This window comes from Peromyscus californicus, unplaced genomic scaffold (genome assembly GCF_007827085.1).
Source record: "Peromyscus californicus insignis strain IS unplaced genomic scaffold, ASM782708v3 Scaffold_13__1_contigs__length_99412109, whole genome shotgun sequence".
NCBI lineage: Eukaryota > Metazoa > Chordata > Mammalia > Rodentia > Cricetidae > Peromyscus > Peromyscus californicus.
Genome location: NW_026294424.1, coordinates 68114331 through 68129238, shown reverse-complemented (window position 1 = coordinate 68129238; position 14908 = coordinate 68114331). Strand labels below are relative to the sequence as shown.

At 41.0% G+C, this 14908-nt stretch overlaps 1 protein-coding gene across 12 annotated transcripts in view; it reads right to left on the bottom strand.

Annotated features, from left to right (window-relative positions):
- Window positions 1-11164, bottom strand: part of Fip1l1 (factor interacting with PAPOLA and CPSF1) — a 64141-nt gene extending 52977 nt beyond the window's left edge. For 3 of the 12 annotated variants that reach the window (XM_052735160.1, XM_052735163.1, XM_052735171.1), the window contains exons 1-6: window positions 10834-11159; window positions 9749-9793; window positions 9622-9661; window positions 4745-4802; window positions 3627-3730; window positions 3-67 (exon numbers count right to left, since the gene is read on the bottom strand). In XM_052735160.1, coding sequence (XP_052591120.1) covers window positions 3-67; window positions 3627-3730; window positions 4745-4802; window positions 9622-9661; window positions 9749-9793; window positions 10834-10915 — 394 coding nt within the window. In that variant the 5' untranslated portion in view covers window positions 10916-11159. Of the gene's footprint in view, window positions 1-2; window positions 68-3626; window positions 3731-4744; window positions 4803-9621; window positions 9662-9748; window positions 9794-10833 lie in introns of all 12 variants that reach the window. The other 9 variants (XM_052735165.1, XM_052735173.1, XM_052735161.1 and 6 more) reach the window with 6 other exon arrangements.
- Between the last annotated feature and the right edge of the window lie 3744 nt (window positions 11165-14908).

Below are 14908 nucleotides of genomic sequence, written 5' to 3'. Positions count from 1 at the left end.
ACCTGTATTTCCATACACTCTTCCCCCTGCCTTGATATTAAGATTTACTGGTGCTGTTCCATAACTCCTAAAAATAGAATAAAAATTAACCTCAAAAACATACAGTAACAAAATAGGAAGATAGTCAGCATGTATAAAACCACATAGTGAGTGAATGGATTGGCAGTGTTTTCCCTGCATGTATGGACATCACAAGAGTGCTTGGTGCTCAGAGGTCAGAAGAGGGCACTGGGTCCCTGGAACTAGAATCATGGGTTGCTGTGCGCACTGGGAACTGAACCCACATCCTCTGCAAGAACAAGCGCTAAGCCATCTCTCCAGCCCCAAGAACTAATTTCTAAAGAAAGGCCTGACATTTCTCCATCTCAAATATTTTTTTAATGTCATCTTCCCATCTCAAAAGTCTCCCAGCTACTAACTCAATGTGCCACTGTAGCAAAAAATCTTAAGAACCACCTTTGTTGTTACCTCCTAGTTCCTTACCATCTAGCAATCCTGCAGCAGTGAAAGCTCCCTGACACACTGCCAAATCCTATGGCCGCACTTGAGTCTTTCTCACATCTTATATCACCAATCAAACCTCTTTCCAAAACACACGGAGTATTTCATTCACAAAAATGAATTCACTTAGAAGAAATGTGAAAGAACTAATCTGGAGTACGTGGAAAACAGTGACAACAGGAGGTTAATAACTAAAGGGGATGAGGGACAATTCCAGGACACCTGCAGTCCTCCACAGCTTTGTCTGGGCTGTGACCGCAGGAACACATATATATTCACGTGACAAATAACTGAAGTTAAGCAACCTATGTTCATATACTAGTTATGCAACTTTGTGCAAGGCACCACCACTGCTATGATTTTTCCTTAAAAATCAGTTGACCTCTGGGTATAGTGGTGCACACCTTTAATCCCAGCACTCGGGAGATAAAAGTAGGTGGATCTCCGTGAGTCTGAGGTCTGCCTGGTCTACAAAATGAGTTTCAGGACAGCCAGAACTACATAGAGAGATCCTGTCTCAAAAAAACCAAAAACCAAAACATTTTATCTATCTATCTATCTATCTATCTATCTATCTATCTATCTATCTATCTATCTATTTGGTTTTTCGAGACAGTAGTTTTGGTGCCTGTCCTGAATCTCACTCTGTAGACCAGGTCAGCCTTGAACTCACAGAGATCCACCTGGCTCTACCTCCTGAGTGCTGGAATTAAAGGCGGTGTACCACTAGAAATATTTTTTAATGAGTAGAAAAATCAAAATCAAGTATTAGTGCAAACTGAAATGGTTTTCCACACTGTTGGGGATGTAGAAAAAAGGAGACTCAAGGGACGAGGTAAGAATAAACAGTAAGAATTTGTAGTGAACAGAAAGATATTAGTAAGCTTTCAGATCACACTCAAGACTTTCAAAGATTAATATTTCATATCATGTTCTACTTAATTGTGCTCTTTTCTCTTAGACTTTCAGCTAACCAGACCTAGGATGATTCCTGCTTTTGTTCTGCTCAATAATTGTCTTTGTGGACTGTGGTGAAGGAGTACTTGCCTAGCATGCGCAAGGAAGGCTCTGAGTTTAAGATCTACCACTGCCAAAATAAATAGGTTTTGTTTGTATGTTTTATCTTTGAGGAAGTCCAAACATCCCTTCAATAAAAATCCTGAAGCAATTAGAAATAGAAGGAAAGTATCTTAGCATGCAAAGCAGCATGACCTTCAAACACACAGCCAACACTGGATGGGATTGTTCCACTGAAGCCAGTAAAGAAATAAGTATGTGCTTACTTTCTACTCTTACTCATTACAGGGCTTAAAGTTTTAGCTTTAGAAAAGGAAAAGAAAATGGGAGGAGGAAGTCAAATAATTTCTATTAGCAAATATTATGATTCTATTTGTAGAAGATCCCCCAGGCTCTACCAGAAAATTCAGTAGCCAAAATGTACTATATGTAAGTAAGGATGTCAAGGAATAAAATTAATATTAACTTCTAAAAAATAAGTATCACTCCTATATACTAATAAGGAACATAGTAAGAAGTCAGGAAATCAATCCCATTCAAATAACAAATAAGAGAAAAGAGAAAACCTAAGAAATGAAAGACCTCTTCAATGACAATTTTATTGTGAAATGGCACTATTACCAAAAGCAATCTATAAATGTGATTCAATAAAATCCCCATCAAAATAACAGTGACATTCTTCACAAAAGCAGAAAAATCCTAAAATTCCTATGCAAGCAATGAAGGACCTCGCAGCAATCTCAACAATGCCAGGAACATCACCACACCTGATGGTACTACTGCAGAGTCAGTACAAAAACAGACATCAGATCAATGAACAGAGGATTCAGGAGTGATCTCACACAGCTACAGGCACCTGAGCTCCCACAAAGACGTCACCACTACAGCAACTGATGTCAGAGAAACTGCATGTGCATCTACAGAAGAGGAAAAGGAAATCCTTCCGCCTCACCCTGAACCAAAGTCTATCACACTAGTCAAAGACCTTACTATGAACTTGGAGTTCTCAAACGCTACGCTATGGAAAACAAGAGGCACTAAAAGGCACTACCAAGTTCTATCTGAAAATGAGCCCAATAGTTTAGGAAGTAAAACCAAGAACTAACAAATGGAATTACATGAAATTCAAGCTCTTTCAAATACAGCTCAGTGAAGACAGTCTACAACACATCTGACAGAGAATTGACATACAGAATATATAAAGAACTCAAAAGCAAATACCAAAAACCCATACAACCTAATCCATAAACAGACTCATGAAAAATGAAAAACAGTCCTTATAGCCAACAGACATCTTAACCATCAGGGACAACACTGGGATTCAACTTCATCCCATTCAAAATGCTTAATGATAAACAAACAAACAAACAAACAAACAAAACCACCAAACCCAAACCCTCTCAAAGATGAGGACAAAGTTTCAGTAGTCATCTTATATAGCTAGTTAAAACCCAAAGCTATTAACTCTACCACCATAATAAAACCACAAGCTACTTTAACATGTTTACTTGCTCCAGCTCATGGAACGTAAATCTTGCTACCAACACACTGGCCTAAAAGGCCTGACAGGTAACTCAAAAAAACAAATTATGGCAACAAAGAAGAAATGGGCTAGTTTGTATTGGATATAAAAATTGAAGACCTAAACTAAGGTTTTGAATAATAAAATGAACCAATGACAAGAACACAAGTGACAGTTTAGGTGTTCCACTTCTAACCAAAGACCTCATCCTAGCAAATCCTCAGGAAAAATACATTTTAAATGCAGTGATCAGCTATGGCTGCTTCCATGTCCCCACAGAATTCAGTAGGCAGAAAGTAATTAACCACCTGTTGAAACTGTCACACGTTCTTTCCTATCGTGGTAAGATGGAAAATGTAGCATCAATAGAATCAACCACTGACAATCTAAGCACAAAACTTCACAAGGCAGCACTAATACACATAACTTAGGGCTGTCAAGGTGGCTTAGAGAGTAAAGGCACTTGTAGCCAAGCCCCAACGACCTAAGTGGAAACAGAGAAGTGACTCTTGTACGGAGTCTTCTGACCTACACATGCAAACCATGACACACATGACCCCTGCCAAATAAAGTAACACTAACTTACCCATACTGCGGTGCTCCAGTTTTAATGTCTCCTATAGTGACATGAACATCATCCTCATCATCGTCACTGTCACTGTCACTGTCATCTTCAGTCTCAGTCACTTTCTATACCAACATAAACAATTACAAAATGCATTCAATAATCCGATTCAGCATTTAATATGAACAAATAAAAAATTGATTCTGATCTTGTTTAAGAGTAAAAATTCCAAGCTTATAAAACTGTTATCCCAACTTTGATGGACTACAATAATTGAGTTTATAAATAGGAAATAGACCTTTACTGCCATCTTTCAGAGAACAATACATGCTTCATATTTTCAATGCTCCGTTAATTTAAATATTTGGTAATTTTTAATACTGACATTTACTCTCACAAATGTTTTACTCATAAGAATTTCTCAAGTACTTATTTTTAAACAATTCTACAGTAGATACTACATTTCCTTAGATTCATTCATTTTGCAAAGTCATCAATTACAATAGGAAGAAACTCTACATGCAAATGATTGGAAAAGCACTATGTATCTTTTCAAACTAAAATGGATCTGCTTACCATGGTTTTAGTATGGATCTAAAATGTTGTTATATTTTAGTTACATAGTGCTAGATAATCATATCACCTAGGCAAACGCTTTTTTGGTTATAGGTTTCAGTTTGAAAAACGAAAAGCAAAAACAAGTTTCCTTCTCTGTTCAGGATTAAAATGTACAACTATCAGAGGACACCAGGTACCATTTCAACAGCCAGAGTCAGGAGTAAAACCTTTAGAGAGCATTCCTAAAAAACTGTAAGAGACAGTTCAGACGCTGGCTTTGGAAATCAAGCTCACTTATGACAGTCTTTTGATCTACAACTACTTAGTTATTTGAAAACAATAGACAGCAAGTCTTTGCATCTGCTGTATGTCCTCCAAGTTTCTTCCCAGTATTTTTTCTCCTAAGTCCTACATACTCTTTTGATGATATCAGATGGAGCAGTTGACAAAAGAAGGGGTCAAGGCATACAGAATGCTGAAGGTTATGATAAATGTTGGTTTTATTTGTAAATAAACTGTGACGTTCTTAAAGATTTGAAACCTCAAAGTAAGTGGATTTCAAAGCCTGAGAGGTAGGTTACCGGTTTTGACACGCCATTTTCGGCAGTTTCCTCTTCAATTCCAGCTGGAGGATTAGCACTGCAACCAAAGAAAGCAAGGAGACAGGATGGATGCTGCTGCTGCTGCTGCTTCAAGACGATTACACTACAGTCTCAAGCTATCTGGGAGATTTCCTAAAGTTATTATCTCTACTGCAAGATGAGAACAAGATCTCATCTGTCTGGTTTTCCTGTTAGTGTGCACAAAGTCAGGATTCAGATGGAAGTAAGAGTTGGGCTTATTTGGTTTTTTGAGACAGACTCCTCGAACTCACCATGTAGACCAAGCTGGCCTCAAACTCAAGAGATCCGCTTGCCTCTGCCTCCTAAATGCTGGGATTAAAGGCATGCGCCACCACTCTCTGTCCAACAATTTCTTTTTCTTGGGGGGGGGGGGAGTGTTGTTTGTTTTTGTTTTTCAAGACAGGGTTTCTCTGTGTAGCTTTGGAGCCTGTCCTGGAACTCACTTTGTAAACCAGGCTAGCCTGGAACTCAGATCCAGCCGCCTCTGTCTCCTCAGTGCTGGGATTAAAGGTGTGTGCTACACTGCTCAGCCTCTGCCCAACCATTTCTTAATGACATACAATTTGATGGTAGCACACAACTTAAGTTTACACTGCACATCATATCTCTTTTCCTTTCTGAGTCTTTACTAGGTATCTGCTGTGTGCCAAGGACTGTCAAGGACTACATAATACGGTTTCTCTTCTCCCTGGTGCCCATGGAATTCTCTATGACAGGATCATATTAATTCTTTCAGTGCTCAGTTAGCACACATGCTTCTGCCTGCTTTGCTGTTCCATTAACCTTATCAGATGGGTCTATCAAATACAAAACTTCAAGATTAAAAAGAAATTATCTTCATGGAAGACTACCCTCTAGATTACAGTAACTAATCTTAGAAGCCGAATTTGACTTGTCGTTTTGCAACAAAAACTGTGTCATTTAACAAGGAAACATTCACATTGCCATCAGACTCAAGTTATTAAGAAAAAATACTTCCAGAACTATAGTATAATAAGTTTCTTGACAGCAGAAAAACTGTACAAACAGAAAAACCGTACAAAACAATGAATTGATTTGGCCCAAGTCACTGAAACTTTTAGTATCATTTCATAGTAAAATGCTTAGATTTTGACAAGTTCAATGCTCTTTTCATTATAATACTTTTATAATACTCCTTAGTGGCAATTTATAACACTATACCCAAGAAAAGAAAATTAGGAAAGAAACTGAAAACTTCAATTTTTTTCCTGTCCTAACACAGGACTCAAGATAAATTTTCTACTATAATTCTTCTTAATTTAATAATTTGCTTATATAAACTTCTAGAGAGCCAGAAACAAGTTTTGGTCACTTGTCTATAGCACATGCCTGCAAGCAGTGGGATGAACCCTCAGTGTGCTTCCCATTTCACAGGACAGTATACGACAGTCAGCTAAAACCTGGACACAAAAAGCATAACAGCATTGAAATCTGTGTAATGCAATGCTTAAGGACAGAGGCTTCAGCAATGAACCAGTCCCAATGAAAATGGGCAAATGCAACAGCAGGGGCCTAGGCGGGAAATGTAAGGCTGTACCAAAATGCAGGCTAGCTTTGCCTGAACTCCTTTCCCCGTTAGACATGTGTTAGAACTTCCAGCTCCTTATCACTAAAATATAAGAATGATAAAATTGTAAGATTTTTCTTAAAAAGTAAAAAAGTAAAGACAAATGTCCTCCCAGGGAATGAGACACACAGAGCTCTCCAAATGAAATTAACAACAAATAAAGGCAACAGTACTCGAAGAAGGCAGAAGTGGATTAACTCCAATCAACTATCACACTGTGTCTCAGAGAATTCAAGAAAGTTCAATGAAAAAGCGAACTATGAGGAAGGAGAAATGGCTCAGTGGTTCAGAGCATGGTCCAAGACCTAGGTTTGAGCCCCAACACCCATATGGCAGCTCACAACCATCTGAATCGCAGCCTCAGGGGATTCAAAGCCTTCTATCATTCTATCTTCCACAGGCACCAGGCATGAACATGGTACATGGACATACATGTAGAAAAAATACCAATACGCATTAAAAAAAAATCAAAGTGAACTTAGAATTGTAGTTAATAAAACTCAGAGATAAGGATTAGCCCATAAAAATGTGTATTTGATTATAACACTACCCTGTAATCAACTTCTTGACACTTAATAAAATGGATATGCAAAAAACATCTTTTTTCATTTGGTTTTTTGAGACAGGGTTTTGTTGTGTAGCTCTAGCTGTCCTGGAACTCTCTCTGTAGACCAGGCTGGCCTCTAAATCACAGAGATCCACCTGCCACTGCTGGGATTAAAGGCCTACACCGCCGCCACCACCACCTGGCCATTTAATATTTTTTTTTTGTTTTTGTTTTTCCAAACAGGGTTTCTTGTGTTGTTTTGGTGCCTGGCCTGGATCTTGCTCTGTAGCCCACGCTGGCCTCAAACTCAGAGAGATCCGCCTGGCTCTGCCTCCTGAGTGCTGAGATTAAAGGTGTGCGCCACCGGCTTAATCATTATTTTTTTAAACTATACATTCCTATCAGTGAGTTGAATATATAAACTCCAAACCTAGATGATTAAATTTCAGATAATACAAAAATACAGCTCTGCCGAAGATATATTTTGTTCACAGTGTAAGCGTTACATATGAAATCCCAAAAGAAATCTGTATCACCAGTCACCCCATTTTCTCCTATGCCACGATCCTGATCTTTCTGTCTCTATGGATTTGCTTCTTCTGGATAATTTATAATTAGAATCGAATCAGACACATCTTTTGTAGCTGCTTCCTTCCTTTAATATGTTCTTAATGTGTTCACCCATGTTGTGACAAGTCAGGACTTGATTTCCTTCCACCATGAATATAAGGGTACACTGCATCGAATCTATTAACTTGTATGATGGTAGACAGGTGGATTATTTCCATTTTCCTGACTAGGTATGATTAATGCTAAGAACACTGATGTTCAAGCGCTTATGTTCACGTATGGTTTCACTTCTCTAAGTTAAAGAGAGTAGAACTGCTGAATTAGTGATGACTCTATTTGACCACGTGAGGAGGCTACCAGCTTACCCTTCCAAGAAGGGACACACTTTACAGTAGCTCAGCGGCGTATGCAAATAGTCCAGGTTCTCCACATCCTCAGTACTGCTGTTCTACCTTCTGGATTATCCTGCTAGGTATGGGGCATTATTCCCTCCACTTTGAAAATCTAAATATTCTTTAAATGTGTTGTGTGTGTGATACAGGTGTATAGGTTTGTGCATGCACCTGAGCATGCCATGTAGAGGTCCCAAACATCAGATATCTTCCCAACAGCTTTTCATCTTTCTCTCTTCTTTTTTGAGACGGTCTCTCATTGACCTGGAGTTCACCAATACAGAGTGGATGGAGAATGAGTGCTAGAGATCCTGCTGTCTAAGTCTCTCCTGGGATGTCCATGTCCACATGCTTATGCTGTATGCATCTCACGAACTGAGCCACTTCTCCAGTCCTTAATCACTCTGTTTAAACACTTCTCCCCAGGCTGGAGAGATGGCTCAGTAGTTAAGAGCACTGGCTGTTCTTCCAGAGGACCTAGGTTCAATTCCCAGCACCCACATGGAAGCTCACACTGTCTGTAACTCCAGTTCCAAGGTACCTGACACCTTTATGCAGGCAAAACACCAATGCACATAAATTAAAAACAAAAACCACTCCTCCCTCATTATTTCAAACAGTCATCTGATCAAAGTAAAGTCAATTTAGCCAAGTACTTATATGCGAGTTATACTGATTTTTGAGTAGATGTTTGGTTCCCTGGACACACTCTGTAAAATACAAAGTTTTGTATAATAACAAAAGAAATCAACTTCTTAAAAAGAAAAAAAAATCACCTATTGTGTCCATGGTATAGAAGTGAGCATGGTTCCCCTTCCAAAATTTAGTTCCATTATGAATTTAAATAAATATAAAGAACTGAAATTACAGCCAAGCCAGGCACAGTGGCACATGCCTTTAATCCTAGCACTCAGGAGGCAGAGTCAGGCATTTGTCTGTGGGTTCAAGGCCAGCCTTGTCTACAAAGGTATTTCCAGACCCATCATGGCCACAGTAAGGGCTGCCTCAAAAAAAAGAAATTACACCAAACATAAATGATTAAAAAAAAACTAAATTATGAAAGCAACAACTTTCAGTTATTATTTAAAATCTTACAGTAAATTATTTTTTTCTCAGTAATTCAACAACACTCAGTCAGACATGGTGGCACATGTCTTTAGTACCAGCGCTCAAGAGGCAGAGGCAGGCAGATCTGAGTTCGAGGCCAGCCTGGCCTACAAAGCGAATTCCAAGACAGCCAGGGTTACACAGACTACACTTGCCTGGAGGGGGAAAAAAAACAAACAAAAAAACCAACAATAACCCAAAAAACAACCACATTATATACTCCACTACTAAGTTCAGTTAAGAATAAAAAGTTACCCAATGGTGAAAAGTTGGCAAAAACTTAACTCCAAAAACTGTCTTTTATAAGCTACTAGAAACCAACACTGAATTGGTCTGGAAACAGAGTCCTCCAAACTTGAGTCAAAATGTAATTAAGCCGCCGGGCGGTGGTGGCGCACGCCTTTAATCCCAGCACTTGGGAGGCAGAGCCAGGCGGATCTCTGTGAGTTCAAGGCCAGCCTGGGCTACCAAGTGAGTCCCAGGAAAGGCGCAAAGCTACACAGAGAAACCCTGTCTCGAAAAACCAAAAAAAAAAAAAAAAAATGTAATTAAGCCAAGGACTATAATGAAACAGTTGACAACGTGCTAGAAACCCAATCTACATAAAACATCGACAGGAAAGTTCACCAACCTGGCATTTTCTTCTTCTGGCCTTTCAACTTCATTCTCATCTACCAAATAAGATAAAATCAAGTAAATCAAGAAATCAAGCTTAAAGCAACAAGCATTATAAAAATCTGAAGGGAACGAGCACTAACCTAGATCCTTTGCCAAATCACTGTGCACATGCACGTCCCATGGGCCTACAAGCATAGCCACAGTTAGATCATTTTATAAACAAAATACATCCATTATGGAAAAAAAAAATCAAGACAGTCACCGCTATATGAGATTTTAAGAAGTAATGAGGATTTACACATCTTGGTCCGAGAAACCCCACACATTTCACACGTTAAGGGTGGTCAATACAAGTTTATCAAAGTTACATCACTCAAAGGCTGCCTAGATTCCAACGTGAACTTTTATAAAATATTCTAAAACAGTCAAGGATTTATGTTCTAGGTAAGGACAAAATACTTTCAAATCTGGTGTAACAGACAAGGGGGATTACGACTTAATTAAAGTTAAAAACCAGACATAAAACATGTCCCCTAACAAAAACAAAGTACATGATGCATTAAATTTAGGCAAACAGAAATCCCTGACACTGAAAACAAGCCTACGGGGAGAGCCACGAGGTACAACAACTATGACGTGAACTTTCTTTTTTTTAAAAAAAAAAAAAAAAGAAAAAAAGATAAGCTTCACCTTAATATAGGAGACAATTCAGGGTTTTCTTTATGGACCATAGTGTATTCCATCTGTCTCTCAATTAATATTTTTAAAGCACGTCTTTCAAACAAGGAGGTACCCTTGCAGGTGCATTCCATACAAACTGACCATCAAGAAACAAGACGTTAGTTTTATAGCATTAACTTTATTTAGCTGTAGTTACAGAATGACTGTTTCTGAAAGAAAGGGACGAGAACGGGCACCCGACAACCCCCGAGCAAGAGGCACACCGAAGCAGCTCAGGATCGATAGAAAGGGCATGAACAGAGAGCGCAGGAGCGAGGAGGCCGGGATGGTGGGGAGGAGGGCGAAGCGGGGCTGCCCGGCCTCCTTGGCCCGCGTCCACCGCGCGGTGAGCGGCTGCGGGTCCGGGCGAGGGCCAGGAGGTGCAGGCCGCGCTCGGCCTAACTGAGGCCGGCCAGCACTAGTACGAGAGAACCCGGACGCCCGGGCCTGCGACGCCGGGAGGAAGGCCAGAGAGAACCCGGGAGACAGACAGGAAGTTCCGTACCGCCATACAGCCACTCTTCCTCCTCATCCCCGCCGGTCCCGCTGCTCAGCTCCACCAGGCGCTCGACCTCGCCGGCCGACATGGCCGCCCCCACGCACAAGTTAAAGGAGGCGATCAACAGCCCCTTTTCAACCCCTTCCCCAGCCTCGCCGTCCCGGGTCGCGAGTAGGGGAGCGAACCCGCCGGTAAGCGAACGGAGAGAGCGCGAGACTCAAACCCAAGGCCGACCGCGGCGGAGGGAGCCACCATGAAGAGTCAGCCACAGGCCCGCCTGCGCATGCGCAGCGGCACCCAAGCGGCGCGGCGTCTCTTGGAGGCTTCGCTTCCGCGGCGGCAGGCACCTGGGCCTCGTTGCGCGTGCGCAGCGCGATTGGCTCCGCCCCCGCCCCGCCCGCCCCGCCCCCCCTCCGCCCAAGATTCCAGCTTTGCCTTTCAGAGTGGCATTTGCTCTGGCCCCTGGTGCTCTTTGAAGTTCCCTTCCCCTCAACCCACTTCCAATCCTCAGCCTCAGTTTACCATTGTTCTTTTCTGTCCTTGACGCTTTCTCCCTCCACCGTTTATTTATTTTTAAATCCTGAAGGCCATCATCCCTCACGGGTTTACTTGATACAAAATCATTCATACCTGTCTGTCGGTTTCTCATGTACTCACTCATTCTTCAAAATTTTGACAAGCAACATAAGAAAATTTTAAATATATGAAGAATGCGTTCTCTTTGGTGGCCTAGTGGCGCACGCCTTTAATTCCAGCACTTGGTAGGCAGAGACAAGCAGATCTGTGTGATTTCGAGGCCACCCTGCTCTACATAGTGAGTTACAGGATAGCCTGGGCTATATAGAGAGACGCTAAGGCTGGATGGAGCATTTTATGTCACCTTAACACAAGCTAGTCATCTGAGTGGAGGGAACTTCAACTGAGAAAATGCCTCCTAAGATCTTGCTGTAGACAAACCTGCAGGGCATTTTCTTAATTCATGATGGATGGGGAGGGCCCAGCTTTAGGCTCTATCAATATCCCGTCATTCCACATTACCTGAATAGATAGATCATGTGGGTTTTAAATTGCTCTTAGCTTTGAACTCACTGTTGCCTACTATGTGCTGTTGCCCTGTCAGAAATTCTTGCATCGTTTTAACTTCTAAGTACAATCTCCTCTGTAAACTCTTTCCTGAATTCAACAAATATGTATGAAAATCTACCCAAGTATTAGGAACTCTTCAAGGCTAGATAGATTCGGCAGTAAAATAAAAAAAAAAAATCCTTCCTCTCATGAAGCCTATATTCTCACAGAAGAGTAAAGCCTGAAACAAAGAAATACACCATGTTGATAAGGATTAAGAACAATAATAGCTGTAAGGAGCCCCAGAGCAAAGTGATTAAAAGGGAGGAGATGTAATCATATATCAAGTGGCACAGGAATGCCAGTAAGATGAGGTCAAAAAAAAAAAAAAGACACCTGCATGGAGAGAGGCAGTAAGCCCTGTGGATTCCTGGGAAGGGACTACTTGACAGGGAGATTAGGAACATTTGGAACATGCAAAGGCCCAGAGACAGAAGAGTTCTAGGCACCTAACTGCACTTAGAGTGAGCGGCAGAGCCAGTGGCGGTGGTGGCGCATGCCTTTAATCCCAGCACTCGGGAGGCAGAGCCAGGCGGATCTTTGTGAGTTTGAGGCCAGCCTGGTCTACAGAGCGAGATCCAGGAAAGGCGCAAAGCTACACAGAGAAACCCTGTCTCGAAAAAAACAAAAAACAAACAAACAAAAAAGAGTGAGGGGCAGAACGCAGATGAGCTGAGCAAGCAGATGAGATTGGCAGGATTGGGTGTGAGGGGAGCACAGCTAATAACACATTTAGACTGCGTGGTGCTTCTAAGATATGTCCATCACAGTCTTCCTTCATCTTGTTTACCTTTTATCTGAGACTATGGGGGTTCAGTCCCTCGACAGTCCCCTCTCAGGGTCTGGGAAGAATCTACAACCAGCTGATAATTAATCTTTCATGAAAAGAAATGAATCTATGTACACGAAACTCCTTAGTCCATATACTTTATTATTTTGTTTCAGTTTTCTCTCTATAAGCTTCTATTCTGCTCTCATTTTTAGCTCCTTTCTTGCCTGATTTCTCTCTAAACTTATCTTCGGTCCCCTCTAGGTTCTATCTTAATTCCTTCATCTTAGTTCTGCCCCTTCTAGGTTCTCATCCATCTTGTTCTTTCCCCTATCAGCTCCTCTCCCATCTCCTTCTCTCTCATCTGTTTCTTCCTCATCTGGCTCTTCCTCATCTTCCATCTCATTCCTCTAGTCCTCTCTTCTAGCCCTTCAACCTAGTTCTTCCCTGTCTCAGTTTGTTCCTCTCAAGTTCTTACCCATCTTGTTCTTCCGTTCTCTTTTCTCTTCTCCATCTCCCTGTGCCCTGGGAGTCCCGGTATATATACACTTACAAGCAGTATTCCCTTAGCAGTGCAAAGCCAGGCTTCCAAGGTCAAATGGAGGGGAGATAAGAATCACATAGAGAGGCAGTAATTGTTAATTATCATTTGCAGCCCAAAAGGAAAGTGACTAATGGGGAAATGAATTAACTAAAGGCTAAATTCGTGTAATATTTAAGAAGAGGGATCTTATGTGCTCAACTATAACCTTAAGCGTGATTGGTAGAGAATGTTAAGAATCTATAAGTTGCTAGGTCAATGGGAGAAAATAAAACAGCCTTCTTTTTTCCTGTGGCTCCTATCTGTCCAAGCTATCTGCCGTTTTTCTGCAGGGTAGGGGAAGGTGTGCTCGGTCGCTAGGCAACCTGTGTACAGCTAGATGCCTCTGGTCATAGTTAAAAGGAGATCTGGAACTAGAGGTAAGATTTGGGAAAGGAGGTAGTTAAGCAATTAAGGCACATCTGCCAGGCCTTCTCAAACAGGTAGTTTGGATGCTTAAGTCTGTTCTTAGAGAGTACAGAGGTTTCTCTGATAAGGTACTTTTTTCCATCTGGGGATGGACCTGGCCAGATGCTGCCAATGACGATAATTACAGGGAGGCTTGAACTGGGGTTCTGGCTGAGCATAGCTGTCAGCACAGGTTATCTAAATACTCCTTTAGTAGAGGGGATATGGTGCCCAATAAATGATGGAAAAGCTACAATAGCACACAAGAAACTCATAGCAGGAAACGGCTGATAATCAAAAGCCAAATATCAACAAGGCTCCTTGAACCTTGACCTCTGGAAGGCCCTTGGCTTCTTCCAGGTATTAGCTTTGTCATAATCAGCTGAAATCCTACTTTGTATAGTTTTGCGGCTTGCAGCAACCTTTCACTCCCATCTGTCACCTAGTGAGTGCACAATATCTTTTTTGCTTTTGATAAAAGAACTAGAAAGAAGCTTTACTATCGGCTTGGGAGTACCATAGGCAGTCACTGTGCCTGTCTCTATTTTCATTGTTTTGTGCATCTATAATAAAATTTGGTGGTTTCAATGAGAAAGTTGATTGTCATTTTGCAGAGCAGGCTGTTTTTCCTTGTAGTCTTGAAGGAGTTTGCCTTTCAGAGCATTGTTTAGACTAAGCCAAAGAATTAATGAATGATGATGGGTACATGAGAATTGCCTGTGTAGTGGAGGTAACACTTGAGCTAAGCTTTGAAATGATTTCTACAAGCAGAGAAGCCCATAAATCATTAATAACCATCTTTAAAGGCCTCTTCCCTCCTCCCTCCCAAACGGAATTCCTTGTATGGGTATGCTTAACCATATGGATATGGTTAAGGTATCTTTATCTCTTTATTTGCCCTGGGAAACTTCGAAGATAAGTAATTTGACTATTTATAGACCACCTCTCAGTTCCTATATTGTGACCTTATCATACTACAATATTACATCTATCCTGAGTATATTTGTTTGCCACTTCATTATTTATTGTGGTTTATTTTTAGCAACAATAATAATGATGATAATAATACTAAATTGAGCCTGGTAGTATACACTTGTCCTCCCAGGTATTGTGGGGACTAAGGCTGGAGGTTCACTTAGGCTCACAAGTTATTAGCATGGGCAGCATACTAAGAGCCATCTCAAAATAATGCCAGTAAT